General features: G+C 37.0%; 1 protein-coding gene across 1 annotated transcript; it reads right to left on the minus strand.

Annotated features, from left to right (window-relative positions):
- Nucleotides 1-1,686: 1,686 nt before the first annotated feature.
- LOC128867407 (U-scoloptoxin(19)-Tl1a) lies at nucleotides 1,687-8,656 on the minus strand. The gene is made up of 3 exons (XM_054108588.1): nucleotides 7,923-8,656; nucleotides 2,373-2,522; nucleotides 1,687-1,876 (listed from the first exon to the last, which is right to left on the minus strand). Exons 1-3 carry the CDS (start codon nucleotides 8,038-8,040, stop codon nucleotides 1,755-1,757), a joined length of 390 nt encoding a protein of 129 aa, XP_053964563.1. The 5' UTR covers nucleotides 8,041-8,656; the 3' UTR covers nucleotides 1,687-1,754.
- Nucleotides 8,657-9,035: the final 379 nt, after the last annotated feature.

Raw genomic sequence — 9,035 nt, forward strand, 5'->3', positions numbered from 1 at the left:
GACCATGACACTGGGTCTGGGTCCACCTAATCCAATTGACTATTGTTCGGACGAACCATATTTTAATAGATTATCCAGTACTAGAATTCCAGATAGATGTGAATGAGTTACCAAAAGCTTGATGATATAGGTGGCTTTGGCGCCTACTGTAGGAAGCCAAAAGTAAGCGTTTTGGCTCGTCTTCCTAATACTAAATCGTATTTCAGACTGAAGATCTAGCTTTAATGAGGTAGATGTCTGGCTAGGTAAAAATGTGACTACATTTAGAGAAAACTACATCTATTCTGATATCCCGCCCATAAGAGCCCTTTACGATAACCCCGAACTGGCAGTGCTCCACAACGGCAACGTCAGCCACCCATTCACCACCAACGCAGGCGTATAGCAAGGTTGTCCCCTGTCGCCCCTTCTCTTCGCCATCGTCGTAGGCGACGTTATGAGCCAATTGACTCTGCAAAAAAGAGGCATCGTGTACAATTTCACCAGACATCTTGAGGACCTAGATTTCGCTCTCTCACAAACTCACTGATATGCAAGCGAAGGCGAACAGACTAGTTGCGCTGGCACGCACTGTCGGACTGGGGGTCAACATCGCCAAGACAAAGGCTATGAGAGTCAACCCCAAATATCCGCATCTATTTGACATGAGTACCAGGGCATAGTGACATACCAAGGAATTGTTGGGCAGACAGGCTAGCGAGAGAGGCCACTACCACTCGCCTCCCTCTTCATATGAAGATTGTAATTGTACGCCTCTTAAGCTATATATTTACAAACTGCGTGGTACAAGTAGCATTGTAACTTCAGCCAATACAAGATGGCTTGATAGTGTGCCATATAACGCAAAAAGAATTTTGCCAAAATGTGACATCAGGCGCTCAAAAGCCCTACTTAATTGATCTAGGGAAAACGTCTCTATGTTAGATGCTTTGCTCACAGGTCACTGTTTTCTAGGTCGACATGTTCAAAGATTGTGAGTACTTCATTTTGACTATTGCAGAAACTGCAAGAATGAGTTGGAGGGAAAATCTGTCAGAAATCGTATCTGTCAATGTACTGCGTGGCATGCCACTAGGTTTAGAAACTTTTGCTCATCGTATCGATAACTTCCCTTTTCTTCTATTCTTCTATTTATGCCGTAGGCTCAGCGTTCTCTGTTAAATAAAAGTGAGATCAAAAATGCGGATACAGGTAATATTTGACCACGCAGATGTACTTACATAGGTACACTTCTGTTATTTCATAAAATTAAAATTCGACATTTTTTTTGTTTTTAATTTTTATAATTAAATAAACCATTTTTATTTACAGATATTTTGCATAGTTTTTTCTTTGTTTAGCTGCTGTCAAAGTCAACTGTTATTCATACATATACATATAAAGTGTCATAAATACAAGTCGACCAACATAAACGCGATGAGGTTATACAATAAGTAATAGATAAGCTTTTCAAACTTATTAACTTAAAATTAAACAAAGCAAAACTAACCTAAAAAATACGAAATTAAATAGGAAATGACATAAAGAAAAATACATTACAATACAATCAATAATACCCTTACGAGTAAATGAGTTTGCATATGATGCATTTTCCTACTTTTTTCATCGAACGAATTAATCGAGCGATTTTTGAGGCTTAAATTATTTTAGTAAAATTTTTATACTCATACAATTATTTTATTAAAAAATATATTAGTTTAGTTATATCCATTATTTGCGCACACGTCCGAAAGTTGCGGCAACTCTCTTTAGGCTTAGATTAAGACACAGCAAACCTGTCTGCCTTGGCAATCGGTACCGGGTCGCTGTAGGACCTCGGCACATCTATCCATGCAGATGCCCAAATGCTGTTCACACGGTGCGGGCCTCAGTGGCACTAATGCGATGTGATTCGTGAATGTAGCGATGTAGTCGATTCCGAAGATTCAGGTGGGTGGTGTCGATTTGTGACGAATGGGTTCAGCGGCGGAATGCATTCAAGTCGACGAAGACACAGGCGAATGTTGAGTTTCAATTAGATTGTTGCATAGAAATACGCAAAACAGGAGTTGGGTGGATAGCGGATTGGTGGTGGCATGGTAAAGAGTGGCGGGTGGTGGCGAGGTGATAGTTAGAAGCAGAATGAAGAAGAATATAAATTGGGAGAGAGAGAGAGAGAGAGAGAGAGAGAGTTAGTTAGTGTGAAAGAAGTACCAATTTAATTTGTTAGCATATTTTTGGTAGGATAAAATATTTTTTCAAAGGAATTGTGTTTGAAGTAGTTGTGTATGTTTGTTTGATTTTTTTAGAGGTTTTCAGGATTTACTGTCGAAAATTGTGTAAATGTAAGTTGTGTACCCAAACAGTGTGAGTTTAAGGCATGGCATACTTACATTCGTAGCAACACTCGACGCCACGATGTGTATTGGATGGACAGAGTCCACGATTCGTAGTCGGTTCCAAACAGTCACTGGTGTGCACACATAAACCACCAACCAAGGCGCATTCACGGTCACCAGGGTAGACTTTCACGCCTTGCATCACTGAAATTATTAAAAAATTGTGTAAATTAATCAAAAATTTATTTAAATTAATCAAATTTTAATTCAGAAAAATAAACGTCCTCACAAGAACAGTTTTGTAAATGAAATATGAAGGGCAAATCGATTAGTATCATTTACCCCTTTCCATCCCCTTATATTGTAGAATTAAAGTGTCCTTTTTTTGGAAATTTATCTAATATGATTATGATTTGAAGCTCAAGCGCAGAATATTTTATCAGGATCGGAGCACAGTTACGTAATTATCCCTACATAATATCATTCTCTATTTACTAATCCATTTCTGTTACTTGTTTTTTTAGCTGTTTTTAATCTTTACTCCTACAATTTTAAGAGACCCATCATTTAATTTTTTTTTTTTTTATAATCTTAGTTTTAATTTTTTTATTTTATTTTTTCCAATTTTTATGCTGAATGCATAATATTTCTAGAATATTGTATACAAATTTCAAGCCGATCGGAGAATAATTTACGAAGTTATTGATATTTGAGTGTCGTGTTGTTGATTTTGAAGTCCGAGTGCGCCATAACTCAAAATTTACCAGTCTACTATTCGTTTTGAAATTTTGCACAGTACTTCTTTACTGTTTCTTCAAAACGCTCGCTCGAGACATTCTCAATTAAGCGCAACAGAATTAAAACGTATTTTGTAAATTTTATTTTTTTTTTCTGTGAGATATTTTATTTTTGATGATTAATTTTTACTTGAAATAAATAATTCACTAGGTATCTTTGGGAGGCAATGGGTTGGAAGTTATCCTTCGCTACATACTGCTTAGTTGACGACAGGAATGTATCCCAGAAGCTTGACGAGTAGACTAGTAATTCCCGTATTTAAAAAAGGCGAGAAAACTCTTTGCGAAAACTACCGGGAAATCACACTTTTAGCACTACTTACAAGTATTCTAGCTGTCAGACTAACTAAGGCGGCGGAATCAATTTCGGCCCAACCGATCAACATCGGATCAAATATTCATTCTTTAGTATAATCTCGACAAATGCTATGAAGCAAGCTTTTTTTAGCATCCTCCGCCGGAAAATAACCGAGACTTTTAAACATCTGGACATAAATGCCAAATTAACGCCTCTAATTATAGCCAATGCGCAAGGCCGGGAAAAAATACTGCACAACGACGAACTGTTATGCAAAGGAGAATATGTTACCAAACACATTAAAACACAAAGAATTCGTTTTTTGGGTCATTTTTTTAAACCAAGACTGTCCGCAAAAACCTTTGACCACTGTTGTCGGAAGCACGAAGACGCCCAAAAGTGCACTGATTAGACCAAATCATCATTGACCTGAAAAATTTACATAAACAACTGGAGGGAAACAACCAAAAATCGTGACGCCTGGAGGAAAAATGCGAATGAAGCTAAAGCTTTCTTATTTTTTGCAATAATCATTGACCGTAGAAAAACAAATATGGCGATTTTTTTCAGGGAAAATCGTTTCTCTGCTTCTATTTAAATTTAAAAATTTAAAATAATTTCTCGCAGGTTGACCATTAAACAAGTTGGTAGTGAGGATGTGGCAACAAAATGGTGTAAAGGCACTAATTGGATTCTTGGTGAATCACCACTTCAACCAACCAACCAAGATTTTAATAATTGTGTGGTACTAATGAAGACTCTGGAAGTACCTATATGCATTTTAAACCCAGATAGAGAAATATTTTGTAATCAAGTCGACTGCGTTCCTGTACAAATTTGTAGTTGCTCTCCTGTTATTTGCTCTTAAGAGAGTATTATTATTGTTTGAAACTTCCGCGGGACGTGGTACGAAGTGTAAAGGAGCAGGCAATCTAAACCGAATTCACGGCAGATTTAAAACAACATTTCAAAAATTAGCATGAAAATAGGCATTGATAGGATAAAAATAACATGGAAAGAATATGAATTGATACCGAAAATACTTCTGTACTTATTAGTTATGAACGATCATCCAGCTAGGTTTAAAAGTATTTTCTTAAGTGCCTGTCAAATGGTGTGAATGGAGTGAATGTTCACTGGAATGGGTGGATATACCCAATTGGCGCGCTTTCGTTCTATTGAAAATGATATTTTTGTTTCATAAATACTTCTGCTGAAAAGCTGAATTTTCCAAATTAGCACTTCAGCTTTTAGCAAAAGCCTTTAAGAAATGGTTTTTAACCACACTGAAAGCAGTGTAAGCCGTAAGTGTATTCATTTTTTGGGCAGATATTGTAAAGTAATTATGTAATTATTATAAACCCTTTCCATTCACTGAATTAACTGCATTTTTAGCGAAGACTAGTGGCAGTTTCCTTAACGCTCTTTAGCTGGTCTGGTTCTGAAGAGGTACAAACTAATGGTATGTATTTTCAAAAGTGATGTCAAGATATCAGTAATGAATAATTCCTAGAGCGTGACTACCATTCGGGAGTGCCTGGGTTCGAATCCCCGTGCATGAAACACCACAATGATAGGAAGCGGTCGCCCTCGATAAGCAATGGCAAACCTCCGAGTGTATTTCTACCATGGAAAAGCTCTTCATAAAAAATGTTTGCCATTCGGAGTCGGCTTAAAACTGTAGGTCCCTCCAGTTGTGGAACAACAGCAATAAAAAAAATTGGAGGACGAGCTCCGCCAAACACTCAAAAAGGGTGTAAGCGCCAATTATACATACATACATGCGATCTGTCAAGTTGACAGATGTTCACGTTCACACAAAATTCCTGACTTTTTTGGTGGAAATAATCGTCCGAACGCGTCGACAAATTCAAAGGTTAGTGAAAAAATTCCAAGAAGCTGGTTCTATCGAGGATAAAAAAAGGTCTCGCAGGCCAAAACCTGGATAAACTAGACGTTCTGTTCGGGAATATAACTGCTGTAGCGCAAAAGTGTTGATGAACAACATTGAACCTTCATGGTGGATATTTAAATGATGTAATTTTTTAACGTATAATTATTAAAGCCACATTTTGAAGCATTTATAAGCAAAACAGATGAGTCCTAATATTTGTAAGAAAAAATTAAATAAATATATGAATGAAATATCTGGTCAAGAAAAAAAATACAAATGCAATAAACAAAGAGTGGTCTCGCAAAAATGCAGTCAGCTTTTGCGTCTTGTCATAAATTCTGTGACAAATTTTAGAATGCATAGGGCAAGAACAAATTCGTAGAAAAAACTTCCGTTATTTTTGCTTTTGTTCGTATGCATTGTCTACTCATAAATTATATTTATGTTCGTGGCACATTTCGCTCGTTAACAATGGAAGGGGCGTTAAGGGAAATCGCTTTGCCGTGATTGCAATACAAAAGGCCAAGTGAGATTTTCGAATTGCTGAAAAAACGTATTGTAATATTTCGAGAATGTCTGGTTAATGCACGATCAATTTTTTTCCCAAACATCTAAAGTGACAGATAGAAAAATAAGTGGTCGTCCTCGCGTGCTTCGAACCAGTGCCATAAAAGCCGTTCGAGAAAGAATTCCCAGAAATTCCCTTAGCAAGCAGAAAATCATGTCCAGGGAAATTAATGTACCGACCAGATACAAATCGAGACTAATTAGAAATGATCTCCACATGAAAGCCTTCCGTCGCTCGACTGCTCATCTTTTGAAAATGCGCTTGAAGAAAATTAGACTGGATAGATGCAAATAGTCAACGGTCATGAAAATATACTTTTCACAGATGAGAAAATTTTCACTGTTGAAGAAGTTTTAAAGGCGCAAAAAACGTTGATCCAAGGGTTCAGCGTGGACACCATCCAGCCTCCGTATTGATTTGTTGGAGAGTATCTTGTAAAGGCGTTACATGTCCTCATTTCTGCAAAAAACGTGTTAAGACCGAGGCAAAAGAGTACCAGGAGGATGCCTTCGAAGGCGCGGAGAAGCAGTTGAACAGTACTCTACTCATTGGAAAGCGTTGGATCTTCCAGCAAGATTCCATTCCAGCAGTAGCTAAAAAATAACTTTCCTGGGTTCATAGCCGCAGAAGATTGACCTCCTGGAAGCCCACATCTGAATCCATTGGACTACAATTGGAGTCCAGTATTGGAGAACATGCCTGCCTGCCGACGTCAATATCCATGAAAACCGTGCGTGCTGCAATAGCTGAATGGCCTAATCGTTTGAAGGCTTTTGCAAAGCAAATGGTGGCCAATTAAAATTAAAATTTTTTAAATTCTTCAAATAAATGTTTTTTAAATTAATTAAATATATTATAATTTCATATCCATAACGGACTTAACTTGTAACAAAACTGATGGCAGGACTAAGTGTATATATAATTGGCGCTCACACTCTTTTTGGGTGTTTCGCAGAGCTCCTCCTCCTATTTGTTGCGTGCGTCTTGGTGTTATTCCACAAATGGAGAGACCTACAGTTTTGAGCCGACTCCACGGCAGATAGTTTTTGTGAGGACCCATTGCCTGCCATTGGCGGCCGCCGTAGCCGAATGGGTTGGTGCGTGACTACCATTCGCAATTCACAGCGAGAACGTCGGTTCGAATCTCAGTGAAATCCCAAAATTAAGAAAAACATTTTACTAATAACGGTCGCTCCTCGGCAGGCAATGGCAAACCTCCGAGTGTATTTCTGCCATGAAAAAGCCCCTCATAAAAATATCTGCCGTTCGGAGTCGGCTTAAAACTGTAGGTCCCTCCATTTGTGGAACAACATCAAGACGCACACCACAAATAGGAGGAGGAGGAAAAAACTTGATCTATCATCTATCTTAAAACTTGAAAAATCACGTTTCTTGCTCACGTTTCGTTTCACTCAGCGAGATGAAATTAGAACTCGGAACTTGGTATTCAGTTCAGAATCTTATTGCAATTTAACTGATGTAGCGAAAAATAGTGATATGTCGAAAATGTCGATAAAATCACAGAAATAATCGAAATTGATTGCGGAAAAATTTTACGCAAAAATAATGGATTTCTTTTCCCCCAAACTAATATTAATTTCCTAATACATATCTTATTGCTTTTTGAAGCCTATAAAATTCAAATAATTATTTTAATTAACTTATAAAAACTTCCGGATTATTTTTCGCAAAACTTATTAATCATTATGCACCTTTTTTCAACGCACGTATACAGTTTTTTGGTGACATCATGAAATATATTTTTGTATTCAAGCCATGATATTTGCAATAAGCCGCATTGACGGCTTGAAACGCACAATATTGGAATTCGAAAAACAAATACCATTGGAATCACGAGTTTTAAGCTGATAACCTTTAGGGTCTATGCTTAAACATTTTCTTCTTTTTTGCGTAATTTTAAATTAAACCACACAAAAGCACATACTTTTCTTTATCTATTTATTTATATAAGAATTTGTAAGGAGCGCAATGGTTTTTGTTATATTTTTTAAAAGAAACTATTATATTATTGATAATATACACTCACGGTAGTATTCTGGCACATTGTCGATCAGGTTGTCATCCGTGCCGGCACTGATGCCATTTATCGGTACCTGTGCAATCAGTAGAACACTCAGCAGGTATGAGAAAACTTTGCAGGACATGCTATTTTTTATGTTGGTTAATGTTTGCGTTAAAGTTTTTTTTTAAATACAATTTGTTGTTTTGAACAATAAAACAACCAGCTTAAAGCTTAATTTTTCACACAACGGATTCCACTTTACTAAACACAAAAATACTAGTCGATTTTAAGCACTTAAAACGTTTCGCTTTTTTTGCGATTGGGAGAATGAATATTAGCGAAAGTAATAAAATCTTGAAAATTCACGAGCTTCCAAAAAATGTCCAAATGTTTCTTTGCTACACTTGACTGCGCGCCAGTTCGTTCACAACTGAATGTTCTTAATTATGCAGTGTTTCCTTTTAAACAAATCTCCAAATTAGCCGCAAATATTTAATTACCCTATTACGTTGAGCGTTTTGTTTATACGAATATACACAAAGATGTATGTATGTATGTATGCACGTACGTATGCTCAGAGGTTGCTCGCTGTGATTCGTTTTTAAGTTTTTTTTTTGTTTGTAAAGTTTGTTCCACACAATTTTTGATTTTTATTTTTTTGTTTTTATATTTTTAATGCTCACTGCGACTATGAAAAAACGATCTTTCACGCCTCGTTGCAATTCGATGAATGAATTTCTCAGTCCAATTGAATGGTAAATGTTGCCACTGGCTGTTTCTGTTGCTGTCGCTTTGCCTTTTATTTTGGCTCTCACAATTGGCGATCGGTAAAGCCAAAAAGAGAGCGGCACTCGTTGTGGGACCGAATAGTTCAATTGACGTTTTATGCAAACAAATTATACGTATGTGCATGTGTGTGTATGAACTTTTCCTCCTTCGAATGAAGATCAACAAAAATCTATACGATGAAAAAACTACTGATGAGTTATCCAAGAATGATAGAAACAAGATTGCGCCCATCAGAGCGTACGTGACGTCACGTTTGCTGAGTTGGGCAGTATTGCCAACCATTTGCTCTTCGCAATAAATTTAGTGCTTTTTATACCGAAAATGCGACAATTTTTAAGTTTGGTGTTT

This window comes from Anastrepha ludens, chromosome 6 (genome assembly GCF_028408465.1).
Source record: "Anastrepha ludens isolate Willacy chromosome 6, idAnaLude1.1, whole genome shotgun sequence".
NCBI lineage: Eukaryota > Metazoa > Arthropoda > Insecta > Diptera > Tephritidae > Anastrepha > Anastrepha ludens.